The 22,987-nt window shown below is 46.1% G+C and overlaps 1 protein-coding gene across 2 annotated transcripts in view; it reads left to right on the plus strand.

Moving 5' to 3' along the window:
* The window catches only part of sgsm1b (small G protein signaling modulator 1b), a 44,336-nt gene that overhangs the window by 6,727 nt on the left and 14,622 nt on the right, over positions 1 to 22,987 (plus strand). The window contains exons 1-2 of one of the 2 annotated variants that reach the window (XM_060908525.1): positions 17,335 to 17,657; positions 17,750 to 17,793. In XM_060908525.1, the coding sequence (XP_060764508.1) occupies positions 17,651 to 17,657; positions 17,750 to 17,793 (51 nt within the window). In that variant the 5' untranslated portion in view covers positions 17,335 to 17,650. Of the gene's footprint in view, positions 1 to 17,334; positions 17,658 to 17,749; positions 17,794 to 22,987 lie in introns of those variants that run through there. The other variant, XM_060908524.1, reaches the window with a different exon arrangement.

A 22,987-nucleotide genomic window follows, 5' to 3' on the forward strand; every position in this document is an offset into this window, starting at 1 on the left:
CCTCGGGGTGGCCGATGGAGCAGCGCGCAGCGCGCGGCGCGCCTCCTCCCCCTGCTAACGGGAGAGGCACAGCTGGCTGCGCTACAGCTCCCCGCCGACCGCCGGCTGGCCTACACGGACCTCCGCTGGGCCGTCCTCCAGCGTGTGGGGCACACCCCAGAGCAGCAGCGCCAGTGCTTCCGCGCTTTGCGCTTGGAGGAAGTAGGCCGGCTGTTCGCGTTTGGCCAGCAGCTCCAGGACACCTGCTGGCGGTGGTTGAGGGCTGACAACCGCGACGCCGAGGGGATCATCGACCAGGTGGTGCTGGAGCAATTCATCACTTGCTTACCAGTAGGAACCGCGGAGTGGGTCCAGTGCCACCGCCCGGCGTCGCTGGCTCAGGCAGTCGAGCTGGCGGAGGATCATTTGGCGGCTGTTCCGGCGGCAGGACAGCAGACGGCGTCTTCTCTTCTCTCCTCTTCTCTCTCCTCCTGTGTCCCGTCCTCGCCCCATTCCCCCACCCCAGCCGGCCCGCCACACCTGCAGTGCCCTCCCGTTTCTCCCTTCTGTGTCTGTCTCTCCCCCCCCTCAGGTGAGTGAGCCCCATAACACCGGTGCAGAGGGAAAGCCCGGGCTGGTTTGCTGGCACTGCGGGGAGCCAGGCCACCTTCAACAGCAGTGCACGGCGATGGAAGTGGGCGCGGTGGTTCGGATCCCCGACGTGCCAGAGGCCGCCCTCGATCGGGCCGGAGCGTATTGCATACCGGTGAGTATTCAAGGGGATACATATCAGGCGTTGGTGGATTCTGGTTGTAATCAGACCTCAATTCACCAAAGCCTGGTGCAAAACGAGGCATTGGGGGGAGCACAGGGGGTGAAGGTGTTGGGTGTGCACGGGGACGTTCACAGCTACCCTTTGGTGTCGGTCCACATTTTTTTCCGAGGGGAAAAAGTTATAGTGAAGGCGGCGGTTAATCCTCGCCTTACCCAATCTTTAATTTTGGGGACTGATTGGCCGGGATTTCGGGACTTAATGACACACTTAGTCAAGAGTGGGTCCTGCCACTTAACGGGGGGAGGTCCCGGTGTTGCTTTGGCAGGAGCAGCTGTCACAGAGCCGTCTACGTCATCTCCGCATCAGAGTGAGGAGCCGCCGGCCCCTCCTCTCTCTCTTGGGGAATCCCTCGCAGATTTCCCATTAGAGCAGTCGCGAGACGAGACTCTGCGACATGAGTTTGACCAAGTGAGAGTAATCGATGGTCAAACGCTCCAGCCGAACGCCACCCCGTCCTTCCCCTACTTCGCGATTATGAAGGATAGGTTATACTGAGTGACGCAGGACACTCAAACTAAAGAGCGAGTCATGCAACTTTTAATTCTGAAGAGCCACCGGGAATTGGTATTCCAGGCGGCTCACTTTAATCCCATGGCTGGACACTTAGGGCAGGATAAAACACTAGCCCGAATAATGGCCCGATTCTATTGGCCGGGGATTCGCGGCGATGTTCGTAGGTGGTGTACGGCATGCCGCGAATGCCAGTTAGTAAATCCAGCGGCCATTCCAAAAGTGCCTTTGCGCCCTCTTCCATTAATCGAGACCCCGCTTGAAAGAATCAGGATGGATCTCGTCGGGCCATTAGATCGGTCAGCACGAGGGTACCGCTTTATATTAGTTCTGGTGGACTGTGCAACGCGATACCCAGAAGCAGTGCCTCTGCGCAATATCTCAGCACGCAGTATTGCGGAGGCACTCTTCCGCGTTATCTCCCGAGTTGGAATCCCGAAAGAGATTCTGACTGATCAAGGCACCACATTTATGTCACGGACACTGCGCGAACTGTATGGGTTATTGGGGATTAAGCCAATCCGCACCAGCGTGTATCACCCACAAACGGATGGTTTAGTGGAACGGTTCAATCGCACCCTCAAGAATATCATTAAAAAATTCGTAAGTGAGGATGCACGTAATTGGGATAAGTGGCTCAAGCCCTTGTTGTTTTCAGTGCGAGAGGTCCCCCAAGCTTCCACGGGGTTCTCCCCATTCGAATTATTATATGGGCGTAAGCTGCGCGGCATTCTAGACGTGCTGCGGGAAAATTGGGAGGAGGGACCTTCACAAAGTAAGAACGAAATTCAATACGTTATGGACCTGCGCGCAAAACTCCACATGCTCACCCACCTAACCCAGGAGAATTTGCGGCAGGCCCAAGAACGGCAAGCCCGCCTGTACAACAAGGGTACGCGCCTTAGGGAGTTCACATCGGGAGATAAGGTACTCGTACTGTTGCCCACATCGAGCTCCAAATTGATTGCCAAGTGGCAAGGACCCTTTGAGGTCACACGGCGAGTCGGGGACGTCGACTACGAGGTGAGGCGAACGGATAGGGGTGGGGCGCTACAGATTTACCACCTCAATCTGCTTAAACTCTGGAATGAGGAGGTCCCCGTGGCGTTGGTGTCGGTGGTTCCGGAGAAGGCGGAGCTGGGGCCGGAGGTTCAAAAAGGGGCATTGGCATCACGTACCTCTCCGGTCCCCTGTGGAGACAACCTCTCCCCGACCCAACTCACGGAGGTCGCCCAGTTGCAGACCGAGTTTTCGGATGTGTTCTCGCCCCTGCCTGGTCGCACTAACCTCATAGAGCACCACATACCCAGCAAACACAAAACGTTTATAAAATGTTTCATTTGGGTTGCATTAAGGTTAGGTTTTATTAAACGTTTATGAAACGTTTATGAAACGTTGGTGAAAATTTAATAGTCATATTTGCTGACCCGTGGCACATTTTTTATCATCTCTTGGTATTTTTAGATATTAAGATGTCATAATGATTGTATTACAATTATCAAAATAATCAGTAAATGAGTAACGTTTTATTGACGTTTTATAAACGTTCTCTTTAAAACGTTTCATTCACAACGTTTATGAAATGTTTATAAAACGTTATACATATTCGGAGACTTCTGGCTAAAACAGATAATATTAAAATTTCTACAATTAATTGTGTGATTATAAACACTACATGATGACGTTTTTAAAAAGTATCAAAAAACATGGGAATAATTTTATGGAAAATAAGTGGTTGTATAAACGTTTAATAAACGTTGAAAAAAAAACCTTCGATCTAGCTAAATATTTTTTAGATGTAGATCTAGATAGATAGATAAATCATTAAATGTGTGGCTCTAGTCTCGTAATTATCAAGTATGGTTTGAATAATTTGGATAGACGACCATTCGTCGTTTTATATTTGCTAAAATACACGCCCTTTTGGCCCTGGCATTTTGTTCGCTGGTTCCCTGCGCCTGCGCGACCTATGTCTTTGCGCAGGCGCAGGGACTGGAAGTAGCGCCATTTTGAGCGTGTTGCTGTTGGGACAAGATCGAGAAGGCCGGGTCCACTTAGAAGTTATCTTAGAAAATCTCCTTCATCGAAGATCCGCAGCTTTGGCCAAACAACTTATTTGATTTAATTTGCTTTTTTATTTCAACTTTTAACTGATTTTGCGCATTTGCTATGATTACGTTAACTTTAATGTTCTGGTTCTTAGTAGCAAGGCTTCTTTAATAAATTTAGATAAATTTTTAATACTAGTATCTTTATCATTTTTGCTGTTCATGAGGGCTTTATATGTAAATGTGAATATTGTCTATGTAAAAAAACTCTGCTCTCAAATCGGTTTTGTTGAACTTGCAAAGAGGAATGAAATAAACTTAAGTGCAATAACAAAAATGTGTTGTTATATTATAAGTTTAACAGGTATTAACATGGGCGGCACGGTGGTGTAGTGGTTAGCGCTGTCGCCTCACAGCAAGAAGGTCCTGGGTTCAAGCCCCGGGGCCGGCGAGGGCCTTTCTGTGTGGAGTTTGCATGTTCTCTCCGTGTCTGCGTGGGTTTCCTCCGGGTGCTCCAGTTTCCCCCACAGTCCAAAGACATGCAGGTTAGGTTAACTGGTGACTCTAAATTGACTGTAGGTGTGAATGGTTGTCTGTGTCTATGTGTCAGCCCTGTGATGACCTGGTGACTTGTCCAGGGTGTACCCCGCCTTTCGCCCGTAGTCAGCTGGGATAGGCTCCAGCTTGCCTGCGACCCTGTAGAAGGATAAAGCGGCTAGAGGAAATGAGATGAGGTATTAACATGTTTCTAATAACGTTTCTAAAACATTAAAGAAACATTTTACTATTGTTTTTAAATGGTTTTAAGAAACGTTTATACAATGTTTTAAAAAACGTTTCTGAAACGTTTCCAGAATGTTGTATGATGGTTTCCAGAATGTTTTTCAAACGTTTATATAACGTTTTTTCAAACGTTTATAAAACGAAAAAATTGTCCACAAATTTTCGTTTTATAAACGTTATTTTGTAACGTTTCTGAAACGTTAGCCAAACGTTTATACAACATTATATAAACGTTTTTGTGTTTGCTGGGTAGAGACGCCCCCGGGGGTGGTAGTGCGTAGCCGCCCTTACAGGCTACCCGAACACAAAAAAAAAGGTGGTTCGGGAAGAACTTGAGACCATGCTCGAAATGGGCATCGTCGAGGAGTCCCACAGTGACTGGAGCAGCCCGGTGGTCTTGGTACCCAAGGCCGACGGGTCGGTCCGGTTCTGTGTGGACTATAGAAAAGTCAACGTGGTGTCTAAATTCGACGCGTACCCAATGCCTCGTATTGATGAGTTGCTCGATCGACTCGGCATGGCTTGCTTTTATTCGACACTGGATTTGACGAAGGGATATTGGCAGATCCCCTTGACTCCACTATCCCGAGAAAAAACGGCCTTTTCCACACCGTTTGGTTTACACCAATTCGTCACACTTCCGTTTGGGCTGTTTGGGGCGCCCGTTACGTTTCAGCGGCTAATGGACAGGGTCCTCCGCCCCCATGCCACCTATGCGGCCGCCTATCTCGACGACATCATCGTATATAGTAATGACTGGCCGAGGCACCTCGAACATCTAAGGGCCGTCCTTAAGTCGCTGAGGCGAGCGGGTCTCACGGCCAACCCAAAGAAGTGTGCAATTGGGCGGGTGGAAGTACGTTATCTGGGCTTCCACTTGGGCAACGGGCAGGCGCGTCCCCAAATTAACAAGACTGCAGCAATTGCGGCCTGCCCGAGGCACAAGACCAAAAAGGGGGTGAGACAGTTCCTGGGGCTGGCTGGCTATTATCGTAGGTTTATACCTAATTATTCGGACGTCACCAGCCCGCTGACTGATCTCACGAAAAAGGGGGCCCTAGATCCAGTCCAGTGGACGGAGCAATGCCAGCGGGCTTTTTCTGAGGTAAAGGCTGCACTGTGTGGGGGGCCACTTTTACACTCCCCTGACTTTTCTCTCCCCTTTATTTTGCAGACTGACGCGTCGGACAGGGGGCTGGGGGCGGTTTTGTCCCAGGAGGTGGAGGACCGCCCCGTCCTGTACATCAGCAGGAAGCTGTCGGTGCGTGAGGGGCGCTACAGCACCATAGAGAAAGAGTGTCTGGCCATCAAGTGGGCGGTCCTCACCCTCCGGTACTACCTGCTGGGGCGCCCTTTCACCCTCTGTTTGGACCACGCGCCCCTCCAGTGGCTCCACCGCATGAAGGATGCCAACGCGCAGATCATCCGTCGGGGGGGGGGGAGTCAGCTGCAGGCCAGACGGCCTGAGTCGGGCGGTGGGGGTATGTGGCAGCGGGGGCATGGTCAAGTGCCGGTCTGTGACAGGAGGGTGGAGTCAGGGAAGGTAAGTGGCAGAATCACTACACCTGACGTCAATTAACCTGTGTTTGTGTGTGTCTTCCCAGTGACTGCGCCCTACTTAAAGAGGGAGAGCAGAGAGCAGAGGGGCTCATCCCCAAGCTAGATGCCGGTTGCGTGTGTGTCTATTGGTGCAAGATATTGTTAGACTGAAAAGTGTGGCAATAAAGCCTATTTATAAACCTGATCTCTGTCCTGCCGTCCTCTGTGCTCCACCCACTCATATAGAACTGCTACAGTATTATTTTATCGCTGCAAGTCTGTTATAAGATTAGTCAGGACACTTGGGTTTCTGTGTGTAGAGCATCATGACTATGTGTTTAGCTGCTAGTGAACAGGGTAATGGGAAATGGGAGAGGTCTGAGCCCCCTACTGGGCAAACAAATCACCTCTCGACAATAACATTGGTACAGAGATAAAACCAAGCACAACTAAAGCTTTTTATCTCATCTCATTATCTGTAGCCGCTTTATCCTGTTCTACAGGGTCGCAGGCAAGCTGGAGCCTATCCCAGCTGACTACGGGCGAAAGGTGGGGTACACCCTGGACAAGTCGCCAGGTCATCACAGGGCTGATACATAGACACAGACAACCATTCACACCTACGGTCAATTTAGAGTCACCAGTTAACCTAACCTGCATGTCTTTGGACTGTGGCGGAAACCGGAGCACCCAGAGGAAACCCACGCAAGACATGCAAACTCCACACAGAAAGGCCCTTGCCGGCCACGGGGCTCAAACCCGGACCTTCTTGCTGTGAGGCGACAGCGCTAACCACTACACCACCATGCCGCCAAGCTTTTTATTATATTATTAAAAACTAGTAGGCTAGGTTCAAAAAAAGAAATGAAATAATAATGCAAATGTGCAAATTTTTGAAATTTACACTGGAGCCATTAACCATTACTGTGGAGTGTGACATCACAAATAAATTCACTGCTGAACACGGTCACCCTCCAACAGGCACAAATTGCATTTTTTGGCCTCTGGTGATAGAAAGATTTTTTTCCAACTCAGAACTATATGCCAAATTAAAACATGTCATGTCATTTAAAGATCTGGAGGATTGAGCATAGTGTAATTGCCTCTATATGGGACTCTGTCAGATTATTTTATTTTACTCTTTGAGCTCATGCCCCCATTCCTGCCCATGTTCACGAAGCTCCACCCGCAGGATCTTAGGTGACCCATTAGTATCTATAAAATCCAAACACAAACCATCCTTCTGGACTGTAATTCAGTTTTCCAAAGGTTTTCTGCATGAATTTATAAACTTTTGCTAAGGTTTGCTCCACTGCTTTATTTTATCATGTTCTATATATTTTCCAGGTCATTTGTACAAAGAATTAAAAGGTTATCTAACCAACAACCCAAAGATTTTAGACAAGAGTTGTTTTGTGTGTGTGTGTGTTTTTAATTGATTGGAGACTTGCAATGGAACGGAGGAGATCAAAATTTTTCATTTCATCTAATTACATCAAGAAACATTGAGGATTATTTCAATACACTTATGGTGATTGATACATCAGCATGGATTTGAAAAGACTCCAAAGAAAGAAAACTAATGCTTTGAAATAGCTTAATAGATTAAATCATTGCCCCAGAACCACAAAATGTTGTTTGAGGCAAATAACTGAGTCAAGTTTGCGTAATCGGTAGTCATAAACTTCTATTACCAGTTAAATATGCTGCCATTCAGAGTTATTGGCACCCTTAGTAAAATATGTATAGTGAGGAGGAGGCAAGGAAAGTTCATGGTTTCTTGGGGTTGTTTCATAATCAACTATTCAACAACACTTCCATAACAGCATGCTTTATACAAGATATTACATCAAAGAATACCTTTCTTAGAACGTCGTACTAAAAGCAGAAACTGATAAAGAGATTGGATGCCAGAAAAAGCCTCCAAACCCAGTACCTAGTCAAATATGGTGATGGATAATAATAGATCATTCATATTGTTTAACAGTTCTTGTGAAAATTGATGGCATGGTGAATTCTGCTAGTTATCTACTATCCTGGTCACCTCTACCAGGAGGTTAGGTTAGGTTATCTAAATAAACTTCCAGTCAACACATTTCATTGATCATCTGTCTCTTGATTTGAACCCTATTGAAAGCATGTGGTTTGAACTGAAAAGAACAGTTAATCCCGTATGTGCAAAATCAATAACATAAAGGGAGATTGAAATGTCCAGCATGGAGAAGTGTCCAAGACCCCCTTGTATCCAAACCTGGTAGACATTACAAGATGATGATTCAGGATGTTATTTTCTCTAAGGAGGTTTCACGAAATATTAATTGTAAGGGTGCCAATAATTTTGTAACCAGTGTTTTGCAGAATAGGGTCCCTACATGTTTAGGTTCAAAGTATCTCATCTCATTATCTCTAGCCGCTTTATCCTGCTCTACAGGGTCGCAGGCAAGCTGGAGCCTATCCCAGCTGACTACGGGCGAAAGGCGGGGTACACCCTGGACAAGTCGCCAGGTCATCACAGGGCTGACACATAGACACAGACAACCATTCACACTCACATTCACACCTACGCTCAATTTAGAGTCACCAGTTAACCTAACCTGCATGTCTTTGGACTGGGGGGGAAACCGGAGCACCCGGAGGAAAACCCACGTGGACAAAATGCAAACTCCGCACAGAAAGGCCCTTGCTGGCCATGGGGCTCAAACCCGGACCTTCTTGCTGTGCGGCGACAGCACTAACCACTGCACCACCGTGCCACCCGGTTCAAAGTATCATCATTATTATTTTATTCACAGACTGAATAGATTTGGGGGCATATTGTACTGTAAGATTAACAGATTTAGCTAATATCCATCCATCCATTATCTTTAGCCGCTTATCCTGTTCTACAGGATCGCAAGCAAGCTGGAACCTATCCCAGCTGACTGTGGGCGAGAGGTGGGGTACACCCTAGACAAGTCGCCAGGTCATAGATTTAGCTAATATCTCATCTCATCTCATTATCTCTAGCCGCTTTATCCTGTTCTACAGGGTTGCAGGCAAGCTGGAGCCTATCCCAGCTGACTATGGGCGAGAGGTGGGGTACACCCTGGACAAGTCGCCAGGTCACAGATTTAGCTAATATCTCATCTCATCTCATTATCTCTAGCCGCTTTATCCTTCTACAGGGTCGCAGGCAAGCTGGAGCCTATCCCAGCTGACTACGGGCGAGAGACGGGGTACACCCTGGACAAGTCGCCAGGTTATAGATTTAGCTAATATATTTTAGGTAATTTTTTCTTTCTTTATCTTTATTTATTTGACAGTGATAATAGTTTGCACATTAATCAGCTTCAGTATTTATGATGGCATTGTTTCAGATTTTACCAATGTCTGTAAAAAAAATATGGGCAGTGTAAGGTCTTTAGAAAGAGAAGTAACTAAAGGTCTAGCGCCCCTGCTGGCTGGCTGCAGTATAATGTTTGGCGCCGCCAAACACTTGGGAATGAAATGATTGATGTGCTGGATCCTGATATTGGGAGAAGGGGTGGGACTACCAAATTAACAGAAAGACATGGAGTCCTGCCATTTTTTTTTACAGTCATTGGATTTAACTAAATGGATAATTTTCAACTCATTTACACGGCACATAGAACATCAAACACACTAAAATCGCTCCTGTGGAGGACGGCCCCCATATGGACAGTTGAAAGTCACACTTGGAAGATGCTCTGGACACTTACAGTAATGCTTTTATGGCTGAGGACTACAGTTGACTTGCTAATGTTAGGACTGCAGTTGTCATGAACAGTTTTTCACTCAAGTTTCCATCAATGAAGAGTTCTAACATCAATGAAACTGACTTCATGTTAAAACTGTTAAAAATGTTATAATCATGTTGTCTGTTATCACCCAAATGAGGATCGGTTCCCTTTTGAGTTTGGTTCCTCTCGAGGTTTCTTCCTCATGTCATCTGAGGGAGTTTTTCCTTGCCACCGTCGCCACAGGCTTGCTCATTGGGGATAGATTCGGGATAAAATTAGGTCGTGTTTAAAGTAATTTAAATTCTGTAAAGCTGCTTTGCAACAATGTCTATTGTTAAAAATGCTATGAAAATAAACTTGACTTGACTAAAAAGACACAACCCAGAGTAAACATTATAAACATACCATACAACCAAATATAATCTCGTCTCGTCTCGTCTTCTTCCGCTTTATCCGGGACCGGGTCGCGGAGGCAGCAGTCTAAGCAGGGAAGCCCAAACTTCCCTTTCCCCAGACACCTCGGCCAGCTCCTCGGGAAGAACACCGAGGCGTTCCCAGGCCAGCCGAGAGACATAGTCCCTCCAGCGTGTCCTGGGTCTTCCCCGGGGCCTCCTCCCGGGGGGACATGCCTGGAACACCTCCCCAGGGAGGCGTCCAGGAGGCATCCGAAAAAGATGCCCGAGCCACCTCAGCTGATTCCTCTCGATGTGGAGCAGCAGCGGCTCTACTCCGAGCTCCTCCCGAGTGACTGTGCTTCTCACCCTATCTCTAAGGGAGCGCCCAGCCACCCTGCGAAGGAAACTCATTTCGGCCGCTTGTATCCGCGATCTTGTCCTTTCGGTCATTACCCAAAGCTCATGACCATAGGTGAGAGTCGGAACGTAGATCGACCGGTAAATTGAGAGCTTCGCCTTTTGGCTCAGCTCCTTCTTCACCACAACGGACCGGTAAAGCGACCGCATCACTGCGGAGGCTGCACCGATCCGCCTGTCGATCTCACGCTCCATCCTTCCCTCACTCGTGAACAAGATCCCGAGATACTTAAACTCCTCCACTTGAGGCAGAACTTCTCCACCAACCTGGAGAGGGCAAGCCACCCTTTTCCGGTCGAGAACCATGGCCTCGGACTTGGAGGTGCTGATTCTCATCCCAGCCGCTTCACACTCGACTGCAAACCGCCCCAGTGCATGCTGAAGGTCCTGGTTTGAAGAAGCCAACAGGACAACATCATCCGCAAAAAGCAGAGATGAAATCCTGTGGTTCCCAAACAGGATTCCTTCTGGCCCCTGGCTGCGCCTAGAAATTCTGTCCATAAAAATTATGAACAGAACCGGTGACAAAGGGCAGCCCTGCCGGAGTCCAACATGCACTGGGAACAGGTCTGACTTACTGCCGGCAATGCGAACCAGACTCCTGCTCCGTTCGTACAGGGACCGGACAGCCCTTAGCAAAGAGCCCCGAACCCCATACTCCCGAAGCACCCCCCACAGAATACTACGGGGGACACGGTCGAATGCCTTCTCCAGATCCACAAAGCACATGTGGACTGGTTGGGCAAACTCCCATGAACCCTCGAGCACCCTATGAAGGGTATAGAGCTGGTCCAGTGTTCCGCGACCAGGACGAAAACCGCATTGTTCCTCCTGGATCCGAGGTTCGACTATTGGTCGAATTCTCCTCTCCAGTACCCTGGAGTAAACCTTCCCTGGGAGGCTGAGAAGTGTGATTCCCCTATAATTGGGGCACACTCTCCGGTCCCCTTTCTTAAAAAGAGGGACCACCACCCCAGTCTGCCACTCCAGAGGCACTGTCCCTGACCGCCACGCGATGTTGCAGAGGCGTGTCAACCAAGACAGCCCCACAACATCCAGAGACTTGAGATACTCAGGGCGGATCTCATCCACCCCCGGTGCCTTGCCACCGAGGAGCTTGCAAACCACCTCAGTGACTTCGGCTTGGGTAATGGACGAGTCCACCTCTGAGTCATCAGCCTCAGTCTCCTCAGTGGAAGACATGACGGTGGGATTGAGGAGATCCTCAAAGTATTCCTTCCACCGCCCGACAATGTCCCCAGTCGAGGTCAACAGCTCCCCACCCGCACTGTAAACAGTGTTGGCAGAGTACTGCTTCCCCCTCCTGAGGCGCCGGACGGTTTGCCAGAATTTCTTCGAGGCCGACCGATAGTCCTTCTCCATGGCCTCCCCGAACTCCTCCCAGTTCCGAGTTTTTGCCTCCGCAACTGCCCGAGCTGCAGCACGCCTGGCCTGCCGATACCCGTCAGCTGCCTCGGGAGTCCTGGAGGTTAACATGGCCCGATAGGACTCCTTCTTCAGCTTGACGGCATCCCTTACTTCTGGTGTCCACCACCGGGTTCGGGGATTGCCGCCACGACAGGCACCGGAGACCTTGCGGCCACAGCTCTGAACAGCTGCGTCCACAATGGAGGTAGAGAACATGGTCCACTCAGACTCAATGTCCCCCGCCTCCCTCGGAAGCTGGGAAAAGCTCTCCCGGAGGTGGGAGTTAAAGACCTCCCTGACAGAGTGCTCGGCCAGACGTTCCCAGCAGACCCTCACCATACGTTTGGGCCTGCCAGGTCTGTCCAGCTTCCTCCTCCGCCAGCGGATCCAACTCACCACCAGGTGGTGATCAGTTGACAGCTCAGCCCCTCTCTTCACCCGAGTGTCCAAGACATAGGGCCGGAGATCAGATGAAACGACTACAAGGTCTATCATTGACCTCCGACCTAAGGTGTCCTGGTGCCACGTGCACTTATGGACACCCCTATGCTCGAACATGGTGTTCGTTATGGACAAACCATGACTAGCACAGAAGTCCAATAACAAAACACCACTCGGGTTCAGATCGGGGAGGCCGTTCCTCCCAACCACGCCCCTCCAGGTGTCACTGTCATCTCCCACGTGAGCATTGAAGTCCCCCAGTAACACAATGGAGTCCCCAGTCTCCATGCGCCTTCGGATTGGGGAGAGGGCTCTTGCTGTTGTTTGTGCCTATGGCCCAAATAGCAGTATAGAGTATCCGGCCTTCTTGGAGTCCCTGGGAGAGGTACCAAATATAATTTGTACAGCAAAATCCCCAGTGTTGAATTAGCACCCAGAGTGTTGATTTAACACCCTACTGTTTATATAGGTCCAATTGGACACAAATTAACTCTGAAAGTCTTAATTCAACACTGAGGAATTTGCTGTGTAGTACTTGAGAATTTACCAGCAATAATATTTTCATTTTATTATTTTACTTTTGAATGGTTTGCAAATGGGGGCACGGTGGTGTAGTGGTTAGCGCTGTTGCCTCACAGCAAGAAGGTCCGGGTTTGAGCCCCGTGGCCGGCGAGGGCCTTTCTGTGTGGAGTTTGCATGTTCTCCCCGTGTCCGCGTGGGTTTCCTCCGGGTGCTCCGGTTTCCCCCACAGTCCAAAGACATGCAGGTTAGGTTAACTGGTGACTCTAAATTGACCGTAGGTGTGAATGTGAGTGTGAATGGTTGTCTGTGTCTATGTGTCAGCCCTGTGATGACCTGGCGACTTGTCCAGGGTGTACCCCGCCTTTCGCCCGTAGTCAGCTGGGATAGGCTCCAGCTTGCCTGCGACCCTGTAGAACAGGATAAAGCGGCTAGAGATAATGAGATGAGATGGTTTGCAAATCTCTTAAATCAGTGGGAAATGAATACCAATGATGTGATGGGTAAAATGAAATTGTAGACTGACCAAAACCAATTTTCCTGAATGGTATTGCTGTGTCATCTGTTGTAATGGCCTTCGTGAATCTATTTGCATATTCCACTCAAAGCATTGGTGGAGCAAGTCCATTTAGGATTTTAAAAACAAATATTACATTTGAGAATTGCATGACAATGTTTCAGTTTCACAATCCATCATTAAGACTTGTTTATATAGATATCTCAGTATATCTGTGTCCAAATATGTCCCATCATGACAATGCTTCAGTTTTGCCAATGTTGGAGTGGAAGAACTCGAGTGGTCTGGAAAGAGCCTTGACCTCATCCCCACTGAACACCTTTGGGATGAACTGAAACACTGACTTCACCCCACACCTCCACCTCCTTGCCTCGCCCAACAGCAGTGCCTGACCTCCCTAATGCTCTTTTGTGGCTAAATGAGCACAAATCCACAAAAGCTCAGCCATGCTCCAAAATCGAATGGAAAGCCTTCCCAGAAGAGTGGAGCTTATTATAACAGCAAAGGGGGAATAAATCTGGACTGGGATGTTCAACAAACACATATGGATGTGATGGTCAGGTGTCCACATACTTTTGGCTATGTAGTGTATTTGTGGCCCTATATGAGAAACCATCATTTCGGAAAAGCACACAAGTAGCTTATTTAAAATTTAAGATGTAAACAGGACTGTGCTAACTATAAAATGTGTAAAGTGGATTTTTCATAATTATTTATCAAGAAACAAAATCACCAAGGAGAAGGTCACACTGAATAGTAGAATAGTGCAGAACAAACAATCTAAATTTAAAATCTCGACGGTAAAACAAGTGGGTGACAAACGTCCAGTTTGGGGATTTCCCTGCTCATCCGTGCACATACAGTACCACTTCATGATCATGCTCAGTAGGTGTGTTTGACTGTGGAAATCAACTGTACTTTGGTCACCCAGGCTCATAGCAAGACCTTTTACAGTGGCAACCCATTACTTAGGGTTAGACCCAATTACTTTATTGAGGTGGCAAATTAGGATGGCGCAAAATATGAATCCACATCTATAGAAAATGACATAATGGTATTACGGCCTGAGTAGGATCCCCATTAGAGATAAAAAGCACACACCTAATCTAACATTCGTTTACCATCTGGCAAGCTACACAAAAGTCATAACATTACACCTTATGAAGCACCCTAGTATCACAAATTCAATGCCATAACTTAATGGAAGCTGAAGAAATGGATCCAAATACTGTAATGAACATCATAAAATGTTTGGCCAATGTTTGTTTGTTGGGGTCAGTGCAAAGAAGGAATAGTTCACTTCTGTGTTATGGAGGAAGCCATGGCCTAATGGTTAGAGAAGCAGCGTTGGGACCAAAAGGTTGCCAGTTTGATTCCCTTGACCAGCAGGAATGGCTGAAGTGCCCTTGAGCAAGGCACCTAACCCCCAACTGCTCCCCAGTATCTTGCTCTGGGTATGTTGTACGTCGCTCTGGATAAGAGTATCTGCTTAATGTAATATAATGTAATGCTGGGATCAGACAACACAAATTCAGCCTGATTTTCACATTTTGTCATAGCTGACAAACTTCCAGCATCGGACCCGAATATGAATGTCAGGAACAACAGACAGACCTGATACGTAGTGTGACATAATCAAAGAACAGCGATGTGGCATCTAGGATGCTCCATGACACCCTGATGAAAAAATATAGCCTAGTTTGACAACTCCGACCTTCTGTAACCATGATTGACAAGTTCTTGACCCTCCTCCCTGACAACATGCAAATACCTGAACAATGATTGGTCGGGGTCAAACTTGTCATGTTGCCAGTCTCCCCACCAAGACACAGCAAGAATTTACGGCATCATGATTGCCTAATTTGATATAGTGACCATTGTCATCAGGCTATTAATCAAACTGGCCTATCATTCTACTACCTGTGCATCATATGACATTAGTAACAACAACAACAACAACAACAACAACATTTAGAGTTCAGCCTTTGTTTTTTTGACATTCAACTTGGACTGAGGAAAAACACAAATTCTGTACTAAATATCTTCTTCTTCTTCTTCTTTTGGCTGCTCCTGGTTAGGGGTCGCCACAACGGATCTTTCGTCTCCATTGCTCCCTGTCTTCTGCATCCTTCTCTACCACACCTGCCACTTTCATGTCCTCTCTCACCACATCCATGTATCTCCTCTTTGGCCTTCCTCGTTTTCGTTTGCCTGGCAGCTCCATCCTCAATGTTCTCCTTCCCACATGCTCTGCATCTCTTCTCAGGATGTGCCCATACCATTTCAGTCTCATCTCTCTTAGCTTAATTCCCAAGCTCTCCACATGTGCTGTCCCTCTGATGTGCTCGTTCCTTATCCTGTCCAACCTCTCATCGCAAACCTTAACATCCTCAACTCTGCCACCTCCAACTTTGCCTCCTGTCTCTTCGTTAAGGGTACGGTCTCCAGTCCATGCATCACAGCTGGTCTAACTACTGTCTTACCGTATATATCTTACCTTTCACTTTTGCTGGGACTTTCCTATCACAAATGACTCCTGAAATCCTTCTCCAACTGCTCCACCCTGCCTGCACTCTCTTTCTCACCTCACTATCGCAGCCCCCATTTTCCTGCACAGTTGACCCCAGGTACTTGAATTCACCAACTTTCTTTACGTCTACTCCTTGCATCTTCGCTACACTCTCATCCTCATTCTCATTGATGCACATGTATTCTGTTTTGCTACTGCTCACCTTCATTCCTCTTTGTTCCAATGCATACCTCCATCTCTCCAAACCAGGGGCGTGTTTAGCCTATTTTTGGGGGTGCTCAAGCACCCCCAAAAACGAGCTCAGCACCCCCTAGCTCAGCACCCTCAAAAACACTGCTTTTGGACGTAATTTTCAGAAATAAGTGCCCTTGCGCACTGAGCAATGAATGTGTGCGCGGGCATGTGTGTGTGTTCTTGAATTCACCTGTTACGTGATAGTTCTATGAGCAGTAAAATACCGTACCTCTCCTCCTTCCGTCCCCTCTGATTGGGTTGCCTGTCCGCGCGAGTGCTTGCTACGACATGGTGTTTTTTTTAACTGGATTCCACGCCGATGAGGAACTCGAATAGCACCTGAGTATTACTGGCATAGCGAGATGTCAAGGTACGGACTGGAGTTACAATTGTTAAACACAACACAATAATATGCATAATGCAATACTGATGTTCCCTGGTCTATGAACAGAATGATAAAAACGACATTTATCATCCATATCGAGATACTTTTGTGCACAGCTGTACAAGTGCTACGGTGCTAGACCACCGTGTGTTAGTCAATTTTATTTAATGTAACATAGCGTTTACGTTTGCTTATCATGCTTATCAACAAAAAATATAAACTAATGTAAACTAATGTAAAATCATAATAATACACACTATTATTACACAATACACAATAACACATTAATTAACAATTACCACTGTTCAAAATGAATAGCTCCAACATTACAAATGCAGTAGTAGGTCTTGTTTAGTTAAAAATATAACGTAAATATTTGTGTCAGTGGTTGTAAATGTGTAGATATCATAGTTTATTGGGTCAGCTTCTGTTAAAACATTGAATAAGTCTAGTCTTGTCTAGTCTAGTCTTCTTGTCTAGTTAAGTCTAGTCTAAATGCGGAATAAACGTGGAAACACTGTCGTTCAAGCCAGGTGCCTCTGTCAGCTCTGGGGGCTAAGCACCCCCAAAGATCAGATGCTAGAATCGCCCCTGCTCCAAACCCAACTGAATCTCCTTTCTACTTTCACCACATATCACAATATCATCCGCAAACATCATGTTCCATGGTGACTCTTGCCTCACTTCGTCCGTCAAGCTACCCATCACTGTACTGAATATACAGGACATATTATGGATTTAAAAACAAAACAAAACAAAACACGCCATTGTGTTCTTTTTTATGTGGTTGCTGTCCATGGTGCTGAAGTTCAGTCATGTGTTGGTTCTCAGGTATCCAAGAAAAAAAACCCAAACGTGCGCTCGTAAAATGACACGTGACGCACGAGCTTCACGTCTCCATCAATCGACAAGGCAGCTTGGTTCACGGAAAAAGAGGCGGGGCCAAAACGTTCCCTGCGACACGGTTGGCTTTCGTGCATCCAATAAAACCCGAGTGTGTGTGTGTGTGTGTGTGTGTGTGGATGCAAGTGCTGTGCAAACCTGCTGTCATGACACAGTCGTAGATGTGTTTCTAATCCTGGTGATATTACCGATCTGTTGTATGCGCGGAAGAATAAGGATGTTGGTGCGGAAATTTTGTATTTAACGAATCCGGATTGCGTCGGTGCCACACCCCGGGTGCGCGCGGCACTGACTCACGCACCCACCGTTACCGTTTCACGGTGACCGATAAGATCCTGCGCATATTTCCGTACATCCGTGATCTCAGTTGTAGGAAGAGGAAGAAGGAGGCTGCCATCACCAAGAACTTCTCATCCATATCCCCTGGAATTAGCAAAAAAAAAAAAAATGGGAGGTGAGACATGGCGCGTGATGTGACGTTTCATCAGGGAGGAAAAAGCCTGTTTTTGTTGTTGTGTGTAAATAAAGGTTTTGTTTACCTTGCAGAGGCAGAGACCCGTCAGCGGTTACTGCGCAGCGTGAAAAAGGAGGTGAGTGACTGAGCTCCTGAGCTGCTGCAACGCCAGATTTCTGTTCCTGCTGCATCCTTTATATTGCATCCTTGAAACGTCAGCTGTCTATCGGCCTGGTCTCTTGCTGCCTGCTTGTTTTGGATGTTTTATTTCTAAAAGCAGGATCTATATAGTACTACTGTGTATCCAGATGTTTGTGTGGATCAAGAACCAGGTGTGCAGTTTCCAGATCCTGAAAAATAAACCACGTCCTTTTATTCAACCCCGTATTAAAATTACTGTTACTCAACGGTAGTTGGTCTGTTTACAGTAGTGTGTTTTGCTCATTGAAATGAATGCATGAGCAAAAATAAACAAGTTTCCTAATGGCCCCATTATGCTGTCCCAATAAGGCAGAGTAAACAAAAATAGTGGTGGAAAATTGCTGTGTTATATGAGGAATGCAGTGTTTTAGTCCTTGCTGTTAAAGGAAAGTAGCTAAACAGTCATGCTGTTCGTGCCTTGATGTTTTGGTTGTTGTTGTTGTTGCTGTTGTTGTTGTTTAGCCCAAGGACATGATCCCATCCAGATGTTTGGATGCATTAAGAACCATGTGTGAAGTTTACAGATCCACCCTCCTTTTACTCAATCAATCAATCAATCAATCAATCAATCAATCAATCAATCAATCAATCAATCTTCAACTCAAATTATTCAATAAATCTGCTAAAATTAACCAGTCCATTTACTTTGAGTTTTGTTTGTTTGGTTTTTTTTTTTTTTTTTTTGGCTCATCAACAGAATAAACAAGTTTCTAAATGTCCCATGTCACTTTCACAGTAGGGTAACAAAACAAACAAAAAAAAGGCAAATTGTTGTATCATAAAAGGAATAAAAGCATTTTTGCGATGTGCTTTTATGCGTTAGGAAAAGAAACATCCTGCACTCATGCTGTTTGTGTCTCCGTGTTTTGGTTGTCTGATTTTCAAAAGCCCACCATATATTAGTGTATCCAGATATAAGAAATTGTTGAGGTGTAAGAAGAATAAAGCGCTCCAGAACATGCCGTTACAGGAAAATAATGAATGTCACGGTGGCTTCATGTTGGTCCACATCACACCACTGCCTCATTGATTACTTTCCTACTGTATAACAGCACTTCCTGTCGTGTTTTATTCTTTACTCAAGTCATGCGCACGTGTGTAATCACCTTATAACTATAATTCTGTCCACGGTTCATCCAAATTTCTCTTGGGATGAAGTATATAGCTAGTAATTGGTTAATTATGGAGATTCTGGCTTTGGTTTTTTAAATATATTTGATGAGCATCTAAGAGCTTGTGTTGTGAGCTACTGCAACAGCAGAGCTGCATTACTGTATTGCATCCTTTATATCACATTTTTATTAGGCTATGCACTATCTGTTCATACCTCCTCATTTTGTTTGCTGTTTTAGTTTTTAAAAGTGTGAATCTACCATATTTAGCTATTTGGGACATCAAGAACCATATGAATATGTGCAAGTTTCAGTGCTCCACTTTTTTTTTTTATAAAGTAACCAGTCCATTTCTTTTCTTTGCTTTTTTTCTTGTTCAGTACAATGAACGCATAAGAAAGCATGAACAGAATACACAAGTTTCTTAACATCCCCTATTACACCCTCAGAAATAAACGGGACGCCTTCTTATCACTGGGATGTTACCATGAACTGGGACACCTTTTGTACCTTTAGTGTGTATCTTTTACCTGGAAACCTTTAAAGATAAAAGCAAATTAAAAGGTATTTCACGTAGACTTTCCCCAAGTAAATGTTACATCCTTAAGGTAGAAAAGAAACATGTACTCATGATGGTACCATGCCAGCAAGATGGAAAACTACAGTTTGGTACCTTTATGTACCTTCTGTACTGTACTATCAGGTTATAAACAGGAACCACGCTTTTCCCACCGCATGTTATAAGCTTATATTCCTTCGAATGCATAAATATTTCAGTTAATGTTCTACTGGATAATTTAAATTTACAGGATGTAAAATGTTGGAATTTCACTTCACTGGAAAAATAATGTCCTTGAAAGCTAAAACTTCTACAAATGATAAGCTATTAGCAAATCTTTGCAAAGCTCCCTAGTATTGCTACTGATGATGTTTAATTAATCAAGAAAGCAGAAATGGCATCATGATCCAAATGTGGGCGGCACGGTGGTGTAGTGGTTAGCGCTGTCGCCTCACAGCAAGAAGGTCCGGGTTCGAGCCCCGTGTCCGCGTGGGTTTCCTCCGGGTGCTCCGGTTTCCCCCACAGTCCAAAGACATGCAGGTTAGGTTAACTGGTGACTCTAAATTGAGCGTAGGTGTGAATGTGAGTGTGAATGGTTGTCTGTGTCTATGTGTCAGCCCTGTGATGACCTGGCGACTTGTCCAGGGTGTACCCCGCCTTTCGCCCGTAGTCAGCTGGGATAGGCTCCAGCTTGCCTGCGACCCTGTAGAACAGGATAAAGCGGCTAGAGATAATGAGATGAGATGAGATCCAAACGTGATTAATTGTGCAGCTCAAATAGGCTTATAAGTTGGATTCAGGTGCACTTCTCATGCTCATTCTGAGTATAAAGCTGAAATCATGTAAATATTGGAAGAAATGCTCTTCATATATGGATGTATTTTTTTTGGAAGTGTGCCACTTCTCAAGGATATTTGTGTACTGTACCAATTTTTCCAACCTTTACATGCATTTCTAAATATACAACGTTCCTGTATGTAATACATTATACACTCACCGGCCACTTTAATAGGAACTTGTTCTTGATTCTAAGATTCCTGTTCTTAGCTGGCAGGAGTGGAACCCAATGTGCTCTTCTGCTGTTGCATGCCAAGATGCCTTTCTGCTCACCACGGTTGTAAAGGGTTGCTATGAGTTACTATATCCTTCCCGGCAGCTCAAACCAATCTGGCCGTTTTCCTCTGACCTCGCTTATCAACAAGGCGTTTCCACCCCCAGAACTGTCGCTCACTTGATGTTTTTTGTTTACTGTGTAAACTGTAGAGACTGTTATGTATGAAAACACCAGGAGATCAGCAGTTTCTGAAATCCTTAAATCAGTCCCTCTCGCACCAATACTCATGCCACAGTGAAAGTCACAATTTGAGAGATCACAATTTTTCCCATTATGATGTTTGAAGTGAACATTAACTGAAGCTCTTGATTTGGATCTGCATGATTTTATGCTTGTGCTGCTGTCAAGGGATTGGCTGATTAGATAACTACATAAAACAAACAGCAGGTGTATGGGTATACCTCATAAAGTGGCCAGACAGTGTATACTTCCATACATGGCATTTAATGCAGTAGAATATATTTATATACAGTATACACATACATTGATCAGCCTCAACATTAAACCACCTTCCGAATACTGTATTGGTCCCTCTTGGTGGTATCTGGCACCAAGACATTAGTCGCAGATCCTTTAACTACTGTAAGTTGTGAGGTGGGGCCTACATGGATTGGACTTGTTGGTCCAGCACATCCCACCGATGCTCGATCGTACTGAGATCTGGGGAATCTGGAGGCAAAGTCAACACCACGAACACTTTGTCATGTCCTTCATGCCAGTGTTGCAAGGAGCATTATACTCCCATTAGGGAATAGTGTTGCCATGAAGTGGTGTACATGGTCTGCAACAATGGGTAGGTTGTATAGGTCAAAGTAGCATCCATATGAATGCCAGGACCCAAGGTTTCCCAGTAGAACATTACCCAGAGCATCACACTGCCTCCACTGGCTTGCCTTCTTCTTAGTGCATCCTGGTGCCATCTCTTCCACAGGAGAGTGGCACACACACCCAGCCATCCACGTGATATAACAGAAAACGTGATCGATCAGACCAAGCCACCTTTTTTCATTGCTCCATGGACTAGATATGATGCTCCTGTGCCCACTGTAGGTGCTTTTGGCAGTGGACAGGGGTCAGCATGGGCATTCTGACCGGTCTGCAGCTATGCAGGCCCATTTTCAGCTAGCTGTGATGACACCTTTCTATCATAGCCAGCATTAACTTTATCAGCTATCTGTGCTACAGTAGCTCTTCTGTAGGATCACACTACATGGGCTAGTCTTCACTCCCCACGCAAATCAAGGAGTTCTGGTTGATTTCTGTCTGGTTCATTGGTCGTCCTTGCTTGGGACACTTTTGGTAGATACTAACCACTGCATACCAGGAGCACTCTACAAGACTTGCCATTCTGGAGATGCTCTGACCCAGTCGTCTAGTCACAATTTGGCCCTTGTCTAAGTCGCTCCTTATATGTGCCCATTTTTCTTGTTTCCAACACATCAACTTCAAGAACTGACTGTTCATTTGGTGCATAATATAGCCAGCCCTTGACAGGTACCTTTGTAATGAGATAACCAATGTTATTCACACTATCTGTCAGTGGTTTTACTGTTATGGCTATATTAAAACCATATTACAATTTTAAATACCAAAGGCTGGGCCTTTGAGCAAGGACCTTAACCTATACCTGTTCCAGGTTGCCCTGGAAGCTGGTCACTTTCTCTGCTCTGAACATGCAAAAAAGCTTGGCATACTGTATATACAAAGAATATATCCTTTGTAGCAATACAACTGCAAATAGTGGTTGGTTCTGAACCACTATTTGCAGTGCTAAGCCATGCCTGGTGTTGTACTATAATGGAGTATGGCTTCTCCAGAGCAGAGATTTGTCAGTGCATAGCGGAATAGCACTTCATGTTCAAATATAGTTCGGCGGTGGTGGTGGCAGTGAAATATCATTCACAAGAGGAGGATAACTTAACGTGGGTGAGCCTCACACTGCAAATGGTGTGATGGCAGGGCACTTTTTTACACCAGTAAAGCCAAAAGAAGAAGCATGTCGCAGCATGTGCGGAACTGTCTGAGAGACTGTGGGGGAAAATAGGCAGGGAGATGATGCATAATCATTGCATGGTCAATTTTTAGGTTTATATTAATGTCCATCCATCTATCCATCCATCCATTATCCATAACCGCTTATCCTGTGCAGGGTCGCAGGCAAGCTGGAGCCTATCCCAGCTGACTGTGGGCGAGAGACGGGGTACACCCTGGACAAGTCGCCAGATCATTGCAGGGCCAACACAGGGAGACAACCATTCACACTCACATTCACACCTACGGTCAATTTAGAGCCACCAATTAGCCTAACCTGCATGTCTTTGGACTGTGGGGGAAACCAGCGCAC

Source organism: Neoarius graeffei, chromosome 25 (assembly GCF_027579695.1).
Source record: "Neoarius graeffei isolate fNeoGra1 chromosome 25, fNeoGra1.pri, whole genome shotgun sequence".
In the NCBI taxonomy this organism is placed as follows: domain Eukaryota; kingdom Metazoa; phylum Chordata; class Actinopteri; order Siluriformes; family Ariidae; genus Neoarius; species Neoarius graeffei.